Source organism: Podarcis muralis, chromosome 6 (genome assembly GCF_964188315.1).
Source record: "Podarcis muralis chromosome 6, rPodMur119.hap1.1, whole genome shotgun sequence".
NCBI lineage: Eukaryota > Metazoa > Chordata > Lepidosauria > Squamata > Lacertidae > Podarcis > Podarcis muralis.
In genome coordinates, this window is record NC_135660.1 from 96,452,430 (window position 1) to 96,472,369 (window position 19,940).

The following is a 19,940-nucleotide window of genomic DNA, read 5'->3' on the forward strand; positions in this document are numbered from 1 at the left end:
ACAACCCTAGAGTCTGTCAAGACTGGCCCATACGGACAGGGGTACCTTTACCTTTATGTCCCTAAGCTCAGTGCTTTGTCAATACATTCCCTCGTCCGGTGAAAATATTCATGAAACCTCACCCACACACCTTTTCGTTCAGTGCTACCTGGGATGGGAGTATTTTTAGGGGTACCAATGAAGCAGCAATGTGACCTTAGAAGCATGTGTTAGGACAGCCTTTTCAATACTCATAGGGGATCTGAGAATTGTTTCCAGCATCCTGTGACACTACAAGGGTTTATGTTGATAGAATTATGTATCTTAGATCAGCTGTAATTCCACATTGCATCTCTTGGGGGTTCAAGAGTTCACAGACTCATTAGGGATCCAGTCTGCTTTGCAGACATGGACCAACTCCTGCGGGCTTTTCTCATATCTAAATAACACATTACATAAATGCATCCTATGTGTGGTTTGTATGTCTTGCAATATAGGACCACTATCCATGACACAAGTTTATAATCATGAAGCATATGAGATACATTTGCAGATTAGATTTGGCTGGAATGGAAAAACAGTGGCTGGCAATTAGAAAACAATCTGTTTTGAGGGCAGTGGTTTTTACACATTGTCATGACCTGTAGCTACAGCTACTGTGTAGTGGAAAGGTGTGACTCACAATTCCAGGTAAATTGTATTGTGCACTTGCAGTCTGTACCCTTCAGATGGGAGCCAATGAAATAAACCAGCTGGTCTAGGGTCAGTTAGGCAATTATCTCCCATGAAAGGGAGTAAAGAGTCTCAGTATTTGCCATAGCAACCTCATATCAAATTGATTCAAGAGACAGGAAAGTGGGCTGCAACCCTATACACATTCTGAAGTTAATATAATATACGTTTGAGTAAACGTAGATGGGATCCCACTTTTCATCATTTTAAGAATGACTGCTTGCACAATGAGGATAGAATAAATAGGATAGAATTCTGTCCTGGACAAATATTTGTTATATGAGTACAGAAGAGTACCCACAATACACACTGTGTGAGAGAGAGCAAGAGACAAAGACTCGTGGGAGCTGGAAAAATGCAATGTCAAAGAAACAAATCTCAGTTCTAACTTGTAGAATTGTATTAACTTAGACTGCATGCAACCCAGTGAAGCAAGAAGCTTCTGAATGCAACTGATTTGGTCCAAAGGTAATCTGAGGAGACAACTTAAGTAGATAGACTTTTCCTGCCACCTGAGGTGCAGATGAAATTTTTGACTGGGACTCCAAACCCCATGTCTCACCTACAATATTCAACATGGACTGCACTGCAGGGCTCGTCAACTACTCTCCCTAAGCAGAGCTCCCTGTCAGCAATAGGGAATAATAGTGTATCACACTGCAGGCGTCTTCTCTTCTATTCTGTCAGCTTCAGGCCAAACCAATCCCAAACCTATAATAAGGGTTTCTCTTGACACTTCAAAACGTCATTGTAAACCACTAAGACCTTGACTTCAGTAATCCGTGCTGAAGTTCTGTTTTAAGTTCTGTTATAAGTGGGTGGCACTGTGGTCTAAACCACCGAGTCTCTTGGGCTTGCTAATCAGAAGATCGGCAGTTCGAATCCCCGCAACAGGGTGGGCTCCTGTTGCTCTGTCCCAGCTCTTGCCCACCTAGCAGTTCGAAAGCACGCCAGTGCAAGTAAATAAATAGGTACCACTGTGGCGGGAAGGTAAATGGCATTTCCGTGTGCTCTGGTTTCTGTCATGATGTTCCATTGCACCAGAAGCGGTTTGGTCATGTTGGCCACATGACCTGGAAAGCTGTCTGTGAACAAACACCAGCTCCCTCAGTCTGAAAGCGAGATGAGCGCTGCACTCCATAGTCATCTTTGACTGGACGTAACCGTCCAGGGGTCCTTTACCTTAAGCAAGTCTGTTCTGGCCAAACCCCCTGCAGAAGACAATGCAGTATGAGAACAATGAATTGCATTTTCTTTGGAATTTGTATCAACTAAATTATGTCATCTGCTTTGTTTATATCTGTGTGCCTCTTTCTCCATTTCCATCTGGGAGAAAAAATAGAGGATGAGACACTGAAGTGTAACTGCCCACTTTCCAGTCTCCTCCTTACCTCCTCTGTGCTTTTTTATTTGTCTCAGCTAACATTGGTGGAAAAATTAAAATCAGTTCACATATAAAAGTGAACCTACGTAATCCAAACTTTCCAAAATTGTAGCTCTGTGAGGGGTTTTGTTGGAAGCCTCCCAGAATGACTGGGGCAGCCCTGTCAGATGGGCAGGGTATAAGAAATATTATTATTATTATTATTATTACTACTACTACTACTACTACTACTACTACTACTAATACTACACAGCCATCCTTTGAGCTTCCTACTTCCCAATATTTTGCAATGCAGTTACCCAGCCAAGTAATGTGAACAAAAACGCATATACTGAGATAAAGTGTGCATAGAAATGCATAAGTTAATAAAATAGCATTAAGAATGCATTATATTACAGAAAACTGCTTTGCAAAAACAAGCATTAAGCTAAATCACATGCAGAAATGTATACATGGGGAGGGAGAATTGCGCTACAATGCTGGTGAATTTTCATGACTTTTTTATTTTTTTAAAAAAGCATTGATATGGAAACGTGGAAAACTGAGGAACTGACAGGAACTGAAATGGACAGATTTGCCCATTCCTCCTCTCAGTGGGCTTCTCCTGCTCAGCTGCCAGCTGTTCAGCAATGCTTTGAAGCCTCCAGGCTGTTGGGTCTCCTCTTCAATAACCACTTCCTTTGCCCCAACTGACTCCATGTTCTGTGGCTACTGAGCATGCTTGTGGCTGGATTGCGCCATTTAGCCTACACGGAACCAGCCCAGCCATTAGGTGGGGTGAAGCTGCCGCTGCCGCCACCACCGCCACCACCACCTCAGGTGGCACCAATTTTCAGGGAGATCTCGTGAGGTTTCACTGGAAATCTGTGGGATCTTGCCAGAAGTTGGTGCTGGTGCCACTTCTCTGCCACCAAGAGGAGTAGAGTAGGGCAGCAATTCCTGTTTCACCCCAAGCAGCGAAACAGGATGCTAAGGGCCTGGGCCTGTATCGGAACTCACCCATGAACTTTGCAGAGGGAAAGGTAGTTGAGAACATGGTGTTATGCTTTTTTCTAACAATATACTAGAAAATTATAAGATTGTTCACTTAAGAATTGCTTTCCATTTCATCCAAGCTTTTATGCCTTTGTTCACATCAGCTTCCCAAGTATATGCTTTTTGTCTTTTCATTTTTGGTCATTCTCGCCTCAGTTCTCTACTATCCTCTATTACCATAGGATGGTGTAAATACAGTTCTCAGACTACAATAAATTAAAACAGAGACCCAATTCAAACCTGCAGGAGAAAAACACACAATATAATTATCCTTCAGACCACCACAGGTAATGGGCTGCATATTTTTCAAAAAAAACATACCCTGCATACATTGGAGGCTAGCATGTCAAGGAGAAAGTTTTCAGACTAGCTTTCTTCCTGATGTGCAGGATTTTGTTTGCTTCGCTAGAAACACCGGAGAGCATTCAAAAAAGCAAATCATCACCTACAGTTTAAAGTGGTAAAGCCCTAGGCAAATCATATTGTTTGCTTTCCTTGAAAATGTAAATCAAGTCCATGACATTCCTGTTCTTTACAAGACTATTATTTGGCTTAATTTGTATTCATGACTCCCGTCTGAGCCTTAAAATAATGATTCCTCCCCCCTTTAGTTCTTTAATGTACTAAGCATTTAAATCTCAAATCCAGTACGTGGCCCCATTTCTTTCGGTCTGTGCAAGCACATTATAAAGGAACAAATTTGTTCAAAACCATTTGGCCAACAGCACTCACCAGCCCGGATTTGCATGGAGGTCACAATAAATATGCAGTTCAGCCGACATCAGAGCCACCAAAATGACAAGCAGGGGAGTTCTAGCCAAGAAGCAGCAAAGCTGGCTTCTTGCTTTCTCACATATTTTCCCCAGAAGCTGCTTAATCTAACAGATCCAACTTCTGTTTGAACGTAATCTGCAGTAAATTCAGGGGTGACCTGTAATTCATCTAACTTTAATTTCCAGCATTTCCTGAAGTGGGATATCTGATCATTTGAGGGATGAGGGGACAAGATGGTGCAACTTACGTTAGGCGCTAAAGAAATGGGGCAGAAGAACCACTCTGGCGGGAAGGTAAATGGCGTTTCCGTGGACTGCTCTGGTTCGCCAGAAGCGGCTTAGTCATGCTGGCCACATGACCCGGAAGCTGTACGCCGGCTCCCTCAGCCAATAAAGTGAGATGAGCACCGCAACCCCAGAGTCGGCCACGACTGGACCTAATGGTCAGGGGTCCCTTGACCTTAATTCCCTACAAAGTACGGATAGAGCAGAGTTCTGTCAGGCCAAAATATGGGCTATAATCATCAGTTCCTGTCGGGACAACAGTCTTTTCAGAATAGACCCAGGACCTATTATGCTCAGGCACATCTTGGGTGCTCCAGTCTGCAGGTTTTTAGCATTAGCCAGTCATGGTTTTACTGCTTTCCCTGGGAAAATGATAACTTATTTTTCATACTCCAGATATAGCTGGATGTGTGCATAGATGCATGCATGCACACACATTCCACTGTGTTTTGTCCACACTAATGGGAATGCATAACGAAACCAAATGAACAACGGAGTAATGAAGCACTGAAGCTTGCTATTTCAGCATCTTGTTTATGCTTTTTTCATTAAGCCTACTGTACAGTTCCTGGTTGTTGTTTTTTAATATACACATTTCAGTGTGAATGAAAAATCACTTTTAACACCACCACCACCCTACAAAACACTGCTAAATGTTAACAATCAGAAAAAAAACCGTGAAGATGTGTCCAAAGGAGGAGGCTCAGCTGCCTGAAACACCATTGTTCACATCGAAACCACATCTACACCTGCGCATAGTAGACAGCTGCTCCATTCGTTTACTTTTGCAAGCTCTCCATACAGAAGAAGTACAGGGAAGATACATAACAATTGGACAGCAACTTCTTGTAGATGCTCCCTTAAAAATGAGTTAACAAAATGTGTAGAAGCATCCCAACACACTCACACAGCAATTCACATAGAATAGGGTGGTTGTGCAGGAGACCAGTGGCTGAGGCATGAAAGAGCGAGCAACAATTTCTGCCTCAGCCCTCTAGCCTTACTCAGGAATGTTGCTTCGTGACAGGCCGCATCCTATTGGGAAGAACAGAGGCCATTGCATCAGATGTTTATACCTGTCTATTTAAAAAAGGATCAGTCTTGAGTGGAGGGCTGGACTGAGTCACCGGATCTGCTCCCATCCTACTTTAGCCAGAATGCCTTGGGTGCCCAGAGGCATTCTGGGTTAGGGAAAATGGCGGCAGCTCCATGCACACAGCCTGGCACACCTCCTCTAAGGGTCAGGCAGTACTGAGAGGAATTGCCAGCACTCCCAGCTCCAGCATCTTTCAGCAACGTTGCTGCTGCTCCTAGTCCTCGCTGTGCTTCTGATGTGCCAATCTGAAGTTCAAGTTGCAGACTCTTGTTACTGGCCCGTCTCCTGCACATCTGACCACAGCCTGACAACAGATTTAGCAAACACAACTTTTCTCACCCACCCCTCCTATTTCCATGCCAGGTAAGGTTTTTCCCTGGTATACTTTGGGAAGAAAAAAATTGAAGCACCTTAACTGGAAGCCCATTCATTTAGATCCTTCTCAGACGAAGGGGCATTCACCAATGCATCTGCCTCTCGTATAAATAGATGAACAGGCTACTCTAGTTTTTCCTCAGAATTTTAACGTTCAAACCCACTTGTCATGGAATCATAGAATAGTAGAGTTGGAAGGGACCCCAAGAATTCAACCCCCTTCAATGCAGGAATCTCAACTAAAGCATCCATGGCAGATGGCCATCCAACCTCTGCCTAAAAACCTCCAAGGAAGAAGAGTCCACCATTGGCCGAGGGAGTCCATTCCACTGTCAAACACCTCTTACCGTCATAAAGTTGTTCCTGATATTGAATCAGAAGCCATTGGAGTCCTACCCTCCAGATTAGAATAAAGCAGGCTTGCACCATCTTCCATGTGGCAGCCCTTTAGATATTTGAAGATGGCTATCAAATCTCTCAGTCTCCTCTTTAAGCATTCTTCATAAGGCTTGGTTTCCAAACCCTTGATCATCTTCCTCACCCTACTCTGCACATGTGGTCACCCAACATTACAAGTTGTCACCCCCACCAGCTAACTCTTCTGCCGACAAGCACACAGAGTCCTATTTCTACATGTGTCATGCATAATACTGTTGCACGCCACCCCAGTCTCCAAGCAGTCTGACATTCCATGGGTTGCAGGCACTTATCCAGGGTTCGTGTTTCCTTCGGAATGAAGGACAGCAGAGAATGTGGTGCCTTATGATCTATGGGCTTGCCCTACAGCTGCTGCCTTGGATTCCAACAGAAATCTAACCGCTTTGACTCTCACTGCCCAGCTTGCTGCTTCTAGCTCACATCACTCCACTCTCTGCTCTCAACTCTGCCTCTGTCCTTTTAAGTACCTGCAAGTTGAGGAAAGGGATTGCACCCATTTGTCTTCTCCCACAGAGCCCCTTCCTTTGTTCCCCTCAATGGCTCATCATCTAGGCCAGGGGTCAGCAAACTTTTTCAGCAGGGGGCCAGTCCACTGTCCCTCACACCTTGTGGGGGGGTGGACTATATTTTGAAAAGAGAGAAAATGAACAGATTCCTATGCCCCACAAATAACCCAGAGATGCATTTTAAATAAAAGGACATATTCTACTCATGTAAAAACACGCTGATTCCCGGATCATCTGTGGGTCGAATTTGGAAGGCGATTGGGCCGGATCCGGCCCCCGGGCCTTAGTTTGCCTACCCATGACCTAGGCTGTCACCTCACCAGGAAGCTAGCCTGGCTACTCCAAGAATTAGAAGTGGGGACAGGCATGCAGCCTAACCTCTCCCCCAAATTCCTGGCAATCCATCTCTGGCCTTCTAAAAGAACCAAGACAGACAGGGTATTTGAATTCTAAAATCAGCCAGCCAGAGAAGAAGGTGGAAGGTGGAGAAGCTTCTTCACCAGGATCTCCCATAGGTTCGCTGCCTTGATGAAACTTCCCTGATCAACACAGAAGTTTTATATTCTGATTTTATCCTGTGGACCACACTGAGACCTGCAGGTATAGGGCAGTATACAGATTTAATAAATAACAATAATAATAAAGTTTTGGTGATGGTAGCTCTGAGCCTTTCGTTATAGTTTTAAAGGACTTCGGGGTCTGCCAGCTGCAGGTTCTTCTCCAGCGCAAAGTCTCACTCCCCTCACACTTCTTCCTGTGGAAACAGCTGGAGGTGGAGCCTACTGTACAAAGGAAAGAATCGCAGCTACTACTCCACACACCTTTGTCCAGGCCCACCTCTAGCACGTGCTCCTGATGGGATGCTTCCCTCGGGTTGAAAAAGGTTCCCCACCCCATTTTACAAGAGCCTCAGCCCAGATATAACCATTCATAGTTCTCTGAGCCATATATTGTCCTCTCAGTCTGCACTCTACATGGGCAGAGAAACACATAGCTGCATGACAGAAGGAAATTCAGCCTGTGCTGCTTTCACATGCAGATGCAAAGCAGTTACTGATGCAGGAGCCCTCTTGTAAAAGCTGGCAACCCAGCTGTCTTAAAACGATCCAGTCCTGCCTCCTTTTTATAGCAGGGGTGGTCCGCCAGATTTTGCTGGACTACACCATTCCTGACCCCTGGCCATGCTGGTTGAGGTGGATGGAGATTGGCATAGCTCACATTTTGTAGCCTTGTTTTCTTTGTGGAGACATAAGAGTGCTCCAGCAAGACTTCTGTATGCCTTAAAACATTGGGGGGCAACCCCTAAAACAAGTTAATGCACATGCCATTCTCAGAGGGAAACGGGGGGTTGCATAGACTCTCTTTGTTTTGTCTTGTTATTTGCAGCGCTGCATATTTTTGTGTTACGTTTTCCTAAATTCTGTTTCTGGACAGAGGAATAACTTTCGGTGTCTGTAATCTAACACAGAAAGCCAACATCTCTTCTCCACCTCCACCCTCACCCCTCTCCTTAGAAGCATACTGCTGTATAGGTTGACTTCATAATGCCAACCACAGTTTAAGCACAGTTTCCTACAAGCAATAAAAAAAAGGCTATTACTGATCTCTGGGTACCAGTAAACTCTAAAGTCTATGTTTATAAGGCTGTTTATCACAAGGATTTATACTGATTGTAAAACACTGCAGGTGGAAGTAATAAAAATATAATAGGCCGAGGCATCAATCCTTACTTGGGAAAAAGACCCAGTGAGCTTACTTCTGAGTAGACGTACATGGCTATGCATTCTCCAAAAAGGACATGTCAGTGCACAAGTATATATGTTCTAGCCATCTGTTTTAAAATGGGATGGCCGTGTCAAAATAAATGAGGCTATAAATTACAATTTATAGGTCCTATATATATAATTTATAACAAAACCACATCCAGTTCAATTCATATGTTACATCATGCTTAAAAGACCCCTCAACACTGATTCCCTTGTGTGATGCAAAGACCAACAAAGAATAAAAAGTGCCCAGTTTTTCTGAAATATTTCTAACGTTAATTCCCTCATCTCATAATTGTTTATATCCATGTACCATTAAGTCCCAAATGTTCCTCTTCCACTGCTCTATGGAAGGTATTCTATCTTTTTTCCATGCCTTCAAAATGTACATAAACTAGGCTCAGAGCAATGCAACGAATAACCAAAATCTGTGCATTGTTCTGAGCCTGGTGCCTTATGTATTCCAAGAGCATTATTACCTTATTGAATTGGAATATTTTCTTACAGCTCCTCCAAGAAATCTGTTTATTGAGCATTCCTTGAGGTTTGATTGCACGGTGCTTATGTGGAGGTTAGGCTATGATTTTTTTGTGAAGCAGCTATACAACAATGAGCATTGATCCTAATTTGCTTGTGGGGTGTTTATAACTCTTCTGGTTACTCATTAGTTCACATAATCTTCTGTGCATTTTCCCCTCACTTTCATCATCAAATCCCAAAGTGGATTTGTTAGGCTAGGGCAACAAAGCATTTAATTCAGTTTAACTGAGCAACCTAAACTTCTTGTATGCACTTGAATCCTCCTGCAAAATAGAGACAGTCTGGAGCACCCTTAACTGCCCCCTCCCAATAATTAAAATAATCCCAATGTGTGATAAAGTACCATTGGCTTTCTTGCATCTCCAGCAAATATCTGTTAGCTGATCTATCTTGTGTATGACACCATTTATATATTACTTTATTCAATCTCTGTTTGAGGCTCATTGCTATCTGTCTGCATATAGAGAGCCTTATCTCACCCAAAATCTCCACATTAAATTATTTCTTCCAGTTATGCGTAGTCCTCCATCATCCCTCTTTTGTACACTTTGGAAAGCAAACTTCTTTGTCTTCTTTTTTCCAGGCAGTAAAAGGTTTCCAAATGCTGTTAAATCTCTGCTTATAAATGCTCTCCTCATAACAGGCTGTATATAAAAATCTGTAATGGAATTGCTATAGCTGAATGTACTCAGCTGCTCAGTTTATGAGATAGGGTAGATTCCTTTGCTTTGAATCCCCCCTTTTTAATATAGGGTGTAAGCAGAAACAAAATAAAAAAATTCCTGCCAGTAGCACCTTAAAGGTAAAGGTAAAGGGACCCCTGACCATTAGGTCCAGTCGTTACCGACTGTGGGGTTGCGGCGCTCATCTCGCTTTATTGGCCGAGGGAGCCAACGTACAGCTTCCGGGTCATGTGGCCAGCATGACTAAGCCGCTTCTGGCGAACCAGAGCAGCGCACGGAAACACCGTTTACCTTCCCGCCGGAGCGGTACCTATTTATCTACTTGCACTTTGATGTGCTTTCGAACTGCTAGGTTGGCAGGAGCAGGGACCGAGCAACAGGAGCTCACCCCGTCACGGGGATTCGAACCGCCAACCTTCTGATCGGCAAGTCCTAGGCTCTGTGGCTTAACCCACAGCACCACCCGTGTCCCTTCCAGTAGCACCTTAGAGACCAACTAAGTTTGTTATTGGTATGAGCTTTCGTGTGCATGCACACGAAAGCTCATACCAATAACAAACTTAGTTGGTCTCTAACGAAAGCTCATACCAATAACAAACTTAGTTGGTCTCTAAGGTGCTACTGGAAGGAATTTGTTTATTTTGTTTTGACTACGGCAGACCAACATGGCTACCTACCAGTAGGTATAAACAGAGACTGTAATAGTAAAACTCTTCCCATTCATTTAAGTGTGAGGCAGCATTTGAGACCCTCTTTTCCTGAGATGGTCAATGGGAAGAGGTTTAGCAAACCCATGTGCCACAATACTGTCATTCATTAGATCAACAGTGGATACTTGGGGACAAGATGGCACAAACTACAAAGTTCCTAAACTAGTTTATAGATTTTAAAGTATAACAGAAAGGGTGAAAGCGAGGTTGCGTAATTCACCACTTCAAATGAGTCCATCCTAACACAGATTTTCTCCTCTTCTGCTTTTTGTTTATTTGTTGTGTATATTAGTACAAGCATTTGCTTGCAATGTTTACTTAGACCCTTAAACTCCTCTCAAAAACCGTAGCACAAGGGCTGTTAAATAGCAGAGAGCAACTTTTAGTACGTGCTTCGTATAGATTGTTTTCAACCATTAAGATGCTAGCTATCAAGTTTGGCAATGGTCTCTCATAACATACATCAAATTTTAAAACAGTGCAGGGTAGTCGCCATACTGTTTAAACTCCAGTGATGCCTCTTACTCTTTAGTAGTCCAATTGAAACCCTTCAGATTGCAACAGTTTAAATTGATTTGAATATGATTCCCATCACTTTGGGAAATATGTTTGCCATTTGCAGTTTTGTCTCTCAGCGCAGGTTGATGATGAAAGAGGGCACAGTACTGAACTTCTCCTTCTCTATGGCTCCTATTGCAGGCACAGGAGCCATCTTTCAATTTAGGATTTAACAGCCCTTTCAATGTAACTGCTTACAGCTATTATTCCTCTACTAAAGAAGAACAGGGTTACTTTGTGTAAGCTTAACAATTGAGCCTATTAGATAAGTCACCATCCATCTCTGCTGCTGGTTTGCCTTGTGCCTTTGATGGGTTTTTTTTTTCTTTTCTTTAATTTTTATTTATAAGTTTTCAGTTATACACTCATATCATTTCCCACTCTTATACAGTAATTCTTTTGAACTTCCCACCTAGCATTCCGTGACAGTTCTTTGCATATCTTAATTAACTGCATATACAATAATACCTTAACCTTACTTTCCACCTTCCCATAAACTTTTTAATGTCAACTGCTGGTCAGAAGGCAACCCCTACCTGGGATTTATATTTAAGATCTTTCTTTCTTTTTTGTAAATATTCCCCTAAATACAGTGGAACCTCGTGTTACATACGCTTCAGATTACATATGCTTCAGGTTACACACTCCACTAAGCCAGAAATAGTGCTTCAGCTTAAGAACTTTGCTTCAGGATAAGAACAGAAATTGTGCTCTGGTGGTGCGGCAGCAGCAGGAGGCCCCATTAGCTAAAGTGGTGCTTCAGGTTAAGAACAGTTTCAGGTTAAGTACGGACCTCCGGAATGAATTAAGTACTTAACCCGAGGTACCACTGTACTCCCTTGACTTTTATTTCTATTGTGATTTTTCATGTGCTTCATTATTAAATCACTCCAGATGTGTAAACACAAATAGCAGAGATCCTGGGGCTTTTTTTTTTGGCTTGGATGAAATTAACCTTGTGTGGGCAATTTATACCCCAAAGATTGAATGTAGCAGCATAAAATCCCCTGAGCCACATAACCACCTGCTTATTCACTAAGGGCAAGACGTATCTAAGGGTGGGTGGAGTCATATGAGATGAAGCAATCCTTCAGATATCATGGCCCTAGCCGCTTAAGGCAGGGGTCAGCAAACTTTTTCAGCAGGGGGCCGGTCCACTGTCCATCAGACCTTGTGGGGGGCTGGACTATATTTGGGGTGTGTGTGAACGAATTCCCATGCTCCAAAAATAACCCAAAGATGTATTTTAAATAAAAGCACACATTCTACTCATGTCAAAACACCAGGCAGGCCCCACAAATAACCCAGAGGTGCATTTTAAATAAAAGGACACATTCTACCCATGTAAAAACACGCTGGTTCCCAGACTGTCCGTGGGCCAGATTGAGAAGGCGATTGGGCTGGATCTGGCCCCCAAGCCTTAGTTTGCCTATCCATGGCTGAGGGCTTTAAAGGTCAACATCAGAATTTTGAGTCAAGTCCCGAAGCAAACAGGGAACCAGTGATACTGACATGGGAGAAATGTTACACTTATATAGGAACAGAGCCCTTCACAGAAGCCAGGATCTCAGTTTGGGGTGATTACAAAAATCATCCTGAGGTGGCAGAATATGGTTGGTTAGAAGTGACCTTGGTTGATCGAGCTATGCAAGTGAACGGAAAAGAGCAGCCTGGCTGGTGGTGCTTGGTGCCTCACTGGTCCATGGCATCTCTGTTGGTGGCCTTCTCTTCATGGGAGTGCCCTGGTTCCACATTCCCGCATGTCATGGAGGAGCCAATCTCAGGAACTAAAATCAGGATATCTTGCTGTGGGGTGAAAGAGAGGGAGAGGTTCCAAAAATAACACGTTTACTAGATTTTTGTTTTACTGATAAGTCATTGTGAAACAAGCATGTTCTGTCTTTAATCAGCCTGCACACTTTATATTCCATAGATTATTGGGAAGCCTATTCAATACATCTTTCCCCATGCGAGGCTGAAATTGCCGAGGGACCCAAAGGACCACTCTGTTTCAGGTAAAGCAAGCAAGAGCATCTGGCTTCACAAGAATATGGATTATATGGCATTCAAATGAAGTATGAGATGACTGTCCATCATATAGTAAGCAGTTGTTCATCTTGGATAAGTAGCAACACTCAATGAGAACAGAACATGATACATGTTAGATGCAGTGTTACAAACTGAGATATGAAAGCGAGGAGCTAAATGGCACTTTAAACCTAGGATATGGGTTCAACAACGGAAAGTATAGGTGCGCTTTCTTTATAACAAGAATACAAAGCTGAAAATGAATGAACTGCAGCTAAAATATCATGTTCATTTTTCACATGGTCTGGTTCTTCCCTTGCCCACCAACCAAATATTCTTAAAAGGGTCTCTTCTCCAGTCTTCAGAGAGTAGCTGGAAGTGGGGGGGGGGGGGGGCAAAAAAAAAAAAGGTCCTCCTTTCCTTCCACTCTGCAGTTTTTTAATCTGAAATCTTAGGCGCAGTACTGCGCCCAGAGCTCAGAAACTGCTTCGCCTAATGAAATCCCCTGTCGCAAAATGCACCTAGAACAAGGGGAGTTTCAGACATTGGTTAGGTGCAACAGTGCTTAATAAAAAATTAAGTTAAACACTATGTAAATAAATAGAGACATAAATACTTTAAGAACCATGCTTCTGAAGGACATGCAAATGGCTCTTTGTCTGTGTATATATTTGTCTCCATTCCCTCTTTTCTGTTGATTGGATGTTTTAAGCCTCCCTATTGTCAAGGCAGAGCCCCCAGCCCAGCTTAGCCCCCCCCCCCTGCAAATGCAGTGGGCTGCCCCCTCCCTCTGTATAGGTCTGGGTGCCACAGCTGGAAGACTATTGCTGCAGCTCCCACTTCCACTGGGAAAGCCCCTTCTTCTGTACACACACGCTCCCCCCTCCTTTATTTCATGGAGGTTTGTCATTTCTGCATATTTTTTGTATGTATAAACAACAAAAATGCAAAGTGAATAAGCTAACACCTCAAGAGTTTATGCCTCTGAACCAAGCCCATCAACAGAAGGTTGTTGTTTTTACATAAGCTGGTGGGGTGCAGTTCTTCTGAAAGAAAAGAGCTCAAACCAAACATGTTCAAATGAAATTTCAGATGATTTATATGATTTGCATATATTAGGGTTTCTTGGAGAAAAACATTAATATGTTATTTAAGTGCACTGTAAAACTAAATAATGATGATGATGATGCTTAAACACTAAGGAGTAGGATAGAACAACCAATTCTGTTCTTTGTGTATTGAAACATGTGATTTAAGTTTAAATGCTAGTTATTTTTTGTTTCCTATGAAGTTATTTGCCCACGGTAATGTGTTGCTGGAGATCAAATTGGGAGCTCAGTTAAAAAACATGCTCAATTAATTGCCATTCCTCAAGCTTTGAAGCAACTTGAAAGGATTTTATCTAAATGTATAAAATTCCCTTTGAAATGTTGTTTCTCCAACAAGAAGTTTCATGATAATCAGAAGGTCAGAGTTTTAAGAAGATTTCCTGTGGAATTCATTGAGCCTCTTGCTTATTGCTGACTGGTTTTCTAGCATAACAATCAAGTCTCTGAAAAAAGGGAGAAAATAAGAGAAATAAGAAATCTGCATTTAGGTATGGAAATTCAAATTCAGACATTTTTGGCTACCGTACTTCTCACACTAAGCATCACTCTCCCAGTATATATACCTGAAGGTAGTTTATCATGGGAATTTCCTTTTTCCAGAACCACTGGAAACCTTCTTCTTCCCCAGCTGCAACAAAACATGTCTCTCCCCTATCAGCCTCTACAGCTACAGCAGGAGCCACAACTCTCCCAGCAGTTTGACTTCACCCCCGAAGGCGCACTCCTCCATTCTCCCCCGAGACAGATGGAGGCCAACAACTTCACAGAACGTTTAATCACACAAGACATATCATATTTGGTTACTACCATAAATGTCACTTGAACACATTTGTCAGCAAAATATCCTGATTTGTGACAGAACAGGGGGAGACGGTGGAGGAGGAGGAGAAGCGTTTTGGGTCCATGCGTGCCATGTGTTCAAAAGAACGTGTGAGGGCAGGAGGGTCTGCTGGAGGTTTGCAAGTGTGTTGAGCTCGAATGGATGCAGACAGTATGTGCAACAACTTTGTGGGTGTGCTCACACTTTGCTTACTGTTATGTACTGAAGTTCTCACCCTGGGCCAGCAGGGGGATACTGTAGATAGTTATGCAAATGAAGGATCGAAAGTGACATTCAGTGATTGGATAGTTTTAGAAAGTTGCAACAATTACGTTGTTCTGGATCTCTATATAAGCAGGCTGACTGAGCTCCTCAGCTTAGTTCTGTTCCAGCTTACAAATAGAGCTGCTTTGGAAGAATTGCTGTGTCGTCTGATATGTTCGCCCACAACTTAACACTTACCATGTAAAATGAGCTCGTCACCAAAACGCCCATTTACATGGAGGTCTAATTTAAGATAAGCTCTGCTAGATCAGGCCCAAGGCCCATCTATTCCACTCTCCTGTTTTCACAGTTGCCATCCAGGCACCTATGGGAAGCCCGGAAGCCAGACCTGAGCACAAGAGCATTCTCTCCTCCTGTGTTTTCCAGCCACTGCCCTGCCTTCCACAGTGTGTGTGTGTGTGTGTGTGTGTGTGAGTGAGAGAGAGAGAGAGGGAGCAAGACATTGTACTCCGATAAAAACGGAAGAGAACTTAAACGACTGCAAGCATGTGCAGTTAATGCTGGAAGACAGCACTGAGCAATTAGCCTTTTATGACTTGATACTGTAATCACATTTGTGATTCTGGCTTTTATCTCAGGAATTCCCCCCCCCCCATCTACCCCCCCCAAAAAAATAATATTGGGAACATATAAATTATAAAGATTGCGGGCTACATTAAGCATGCATTAATTGCTATCATATTAGTACTTAGATTTCTTAATCTCTTTAGTGGAATAAAACTACCATTACCAATTTTGCTCAGATGAGAGATCGGTGAAATTTTATTCTGCTTTCTGGGAATATTCAGGGCTTTGACGTTCTTTTGCTCAACTTTTATGAGGCTTTTTTATTTTTTAAAAAAGCCATGGCTGGCGAGCAAATTAAAAGCTCATCTTGGTTTGGCGTCTCACCTCCTTGACTTGCTTGTCTGTAGTTCACGTTGTATGATCATGGGCAATAACTAATAGACAAAGGATTACACAGCAAAACAAACTTTGGTTTTCTTACATCAGTGAGCTGACAGATAATATTAATTCTTGCATCACTTCTCGGTCTTTTGGCTAAGGTCAAGTGTAGTGTGTATATTAGTTCTTGTACAAAAAAAGGGAAAAACTAGTTATTTAATGGTATTTACTATTTTACTGTGTTATTTATATTATTGTTTGTGTTTTACATATATTTGAGTACTTTAGTAGAAAACCAGCAAGTAAGAATGAAAATAGAGAAATATCGATCACTACTGCTGCCTTTTTTCTATACATTTTTAATATGTGTGTGCTTTTTCCCCTCCTGGATGCAGGCAATGGACTTGGGATCCGAGTTGTAGGAGGGAAAGAAATTCCTGGAATCAATGGAGAAATTGGTGCTTACATTGCTAAGATCCTGCCTGGTGGAAATGCCGAGCAAACAGGGAAACTTGTAGAAGGTAAAGTACTTATCCTGTCTTGTTCAAAGCTATTCAGGAAATGTGTGCAGAGATCCTTGAGGCGAAACAGAGGGAGTCCTGGGAAATACAAGACAGGGGACTTAGTCGTTCCTCAACTATGGGATGGAAGGCTCTCCCCAGAGAGGCCTGCTTGGTGTCAAGAGTACTAATTTTTGGCAGCCGGCAGAGGCATTTGAGTGCTCAGTTTTTTCTCCTGCTGCTTGTTAGTTCACCATTTTGGTGGTGATCATATTGATGGAGTTGCAGAAGAGAGGTTTCAGTTGTTGGGAACTGGTGTATGACCAGATTATGCTTTTAATTGCATTTTATTGTATGAGAGAGAGGGGCGGGAGATTTGATGTAAGGTTGTAGAATAATAAATAAATATTAAATGGTTAAAACAGCAAGATCACCACAATGAAGTGTAAAACACAAAGAGCTAAGGAGATAAATGGATCATGGGAAATCAGTCCCTCCCTAACTGAGTGGGGGTCCCTCTGGGTGGGTCCAGGACATGGCTAAAATCTCTTTATGTGATGGGGTGGTCCCCACTGCCTTTTCTAAGGAAGGCCACCCTGGATCCAATAGTTATTGACAGCTGCACCCAGTTGCTAACATTATTATTATTAAATTTTCTATACCGCCCTATACCTGCAGCTCTCAGCACCCCTGCTGATTCTCCTGGATCTCTCAGTGGCCTTTGATATCATTGGCCATGCTACTCTATGGGATCGGCTTTGTGAGTCAGGCATGTGAGGCCCTGTGTTGCAGTCGTTCTGCTCTTAGCTACATAGCGATTCCAGAAAGTAGCATTGGGTGACTTCCTTTCAGCCCCTTGGGAGTTGTTCTGTGGGGTGCCATGGGGCACTATTTTGTCCCCAGAGCTATTCATCATCTATCTACAAAGCCATGCAGATTGTTCACTGGGAGCTTTAGCATACAGCTCCATTCCTCTCCAACATCTGGATCATGAGCTTCTGTGAAAGTCCTGGACTCATTAATGGGCAGGATAAGAGTCAACAAGCTGGACCTGAATCCCAAGACAGAAGTTTTGTGGGTTCCTAGTTCTGGATGGGCTGCAGTCCCTCTGAAAGAACAGGTACATAGCTTGGGGCTACTCCTTGATCCAGTGTTGTCGCAGGATGTTGATTTGTCTTGAGTGTCTAGGACTGCCTTTTACCAGCTTTTGCTGTTACATCAGCTGCAACCATTCGTGGGCAGGGATAGCTTGGCAACAGTGGTCCATGCATTGAAACCTCTGGACTTGATTACTGTAATGAACTTCACAGGGGATTGCCCTTGAATTTGATATGTAAGCTTAAGCTAGCGCAAAATGCTGCTGCACAGTTGCTTTCTGTGGGCAACATGTGACACCTCTGATGAAAGGTGCCAACTTTCTCCCAAACTAGAATCAAGGTTTTATTATCGATATATACGGTAATTGATGTTTAGTTCTTGCTGGATTTTATGCCTTAATACTGCTTTTATGACCCGTATTCTGCTTTATATTCTATTTCTGTAGTCCACACTATTATGCTGGTATATTCTTTAGTTGTATTTTCCTATTTTATTGTCAGTGGAGTTGTTCTTTGTTGATTGCAAACTGTTTTGTAGAGGAAGTTGCTCAAAAAGCTGGGTATGAAAATAAAGGAATAGGTGTTGTCAGAGCTGGCTCCAGGTCCCAGCTCACAGAGGACCCACGCTAGCCGGTAGTAATGTACAAAAGTCTTTATTGAAGTACAGTTTCCATTTCCAAGCCGCAGCGCCCCAGCTCTACGTCTTAGAGGCTAGACCGGCGAAGCTCCATCTGAGTCTCCACCCCCTGTACACCAGCTTAAGACTCTAACCTTACTCCACCTCTTCCGTCTCTCCTTTCTCCTCTGGGTCCTTCTGCCCCCCGGGGTCTCCTCCTTTCTGGACTCTTCTGACGCTGACGCTGACCCCCCTGACTCCTCCCCCTCCTTTCGGCGGGCTTTGGGACCTGGCTCCCTATCCGGGCTGCCAACTGCGCCGCCCTCCTGTACATTTGAACTTGGCGCGCGCGCCCAGCCTTCCACCTTCCTCTTGACCGTTTCCTCGCTCTCCGATGGAGGCGTGGCCAATCCTGACTCCTCTCCTCCCGCTGGCGGTGAGCCTCCTGGTCCCGATACCTGGGACTCCTCCCCCCTACTGCGCTCTGGTGGGGAAGCTGGTCCTGATTTCCAACTGCTGCTCTCTGAGTCCCCTCTGGCCCCTTCTTCCTGGGGTGTCCCCCTAGGCACCCCCCTTGCTCTGACCATGGGAGCCCCTTTCTGTGAATCTTCCGATTCGCTGGAAAGACTCAGAGACCTCGGACCGCTGTCATCGCTAACATTTCCTTCGGATTCCTCCCCCTCGCTCTCTATTTCCCCCCTTTCCTGTGCCTCTGCTCCTGAGCCCCTGACAGGTGTCATGGCAAAGGTTGGCAGCTGAGAACTTCCTCTGACTGTAAGCAATGAAAGGGACTATAGGCTGGCCACAGATTACATGTGCCATGTGAAAAGGAGCCATGTGCAGCCAACTTTTAAAGGCTTCTCGCAAGATAAGCAGAGAAAGGTGGAAGGGATTGTTTTGCCATTTTGTGCTTTTCTCCTCCAATTATTTTTCTGTGTTGGCCTCATCTCCCCCTAGCAGCTAATTGTCTCTGCTAAAAGTGATATTATAACTATCTATCACCACTGAGCTGTGTGGGGCTTTTGGCTATTAAGGGGCAATTGAATCCAATGTGCTAGCAAAATCTGGAGGTTCTAGCTCAGGGTATCTTTAAAGATTTTTTATTATTATATCTTAGAGGGTCATTGCATACTTTTAGTTCTTCATGGTTCCAAAAATATTCCTTTTATCAAAGAGACTGTTTCTTTGATACTTTCAAAGTTCTTAGAGCATTGTATTCTATTAATAGTGTGCTGGTCTTGGTGGAAAATATAATACATTGCAAGCTGCTGTGACAGAGTCTAGTCTTAAGGGTGAAATATCTATACTCTTTTCTTCTATATTTTAAGAATCGGCCTGGCAGAGACATCTTGCAGTAGATTAATACAAACTGTTTGATGAGGCATGTGGCTTTAAAAGATCGGAACATCTTGATATTTGCCAGTAGAACTATTTCAAGAGGATAGGTAGCCCTTTTAGTCTCTTGCATCTAAAGCAACAAGGATTATTGTGGCACCTTAAGAACAAATACATTGTGCATAAACTTCACAAGGTGCACGAGGTCATCCAGAATTATAGATAATAATTTACATGGTATGTGTGTGTGCAAATAGTGAAGTCAGAAGGAAATGAAAATATTGCAGAAGGAGAAAAAGAGTATTCAGAAATCAGTACAGTTCGTTGCTTTATGCTTCATTGTTATTTTCAGCAACATTTTGGGAGGCTGTTGCTAATGATGAACAGACTGTAATGGCTTGTTGG

The 19,940-nt window shown here is 43.2% G+C and overlaps 1 protein-coding gene across 5 annotated transcripts in view; it reads left to right on the forward strand.

Annotated features, from left to right (window-relative positions):
* The window catches only part of PCLO (piccolo presynaptic cytomatrix protein), a 217,583-nt gene that overhangs the window by 133,468 nt on the left and 64,175 nt on the right, over positions 1–19,940 (forward strand). For 4 of the 5 annotated variants that reach the window (XM_028728766.2, XM_028728763.2, XM_028728764.2 and 1 more), the window contains exons 9-10: positions 12,794–12,875; positions 16,383–16,508. In XM_028728766.2, coding sequence (XP_028584599.2) covers positions 12,794–12,875; positions 16,383–16,508 — 208 coding nt within the window. Of the gene's footprint in view, positions 1–12,793; positions 12,876–16,382; positions 16,509–19,940 lie in introns of those variants that run through there. The other variant, XR_013393324.1, reaches the window with a different exon arrangement.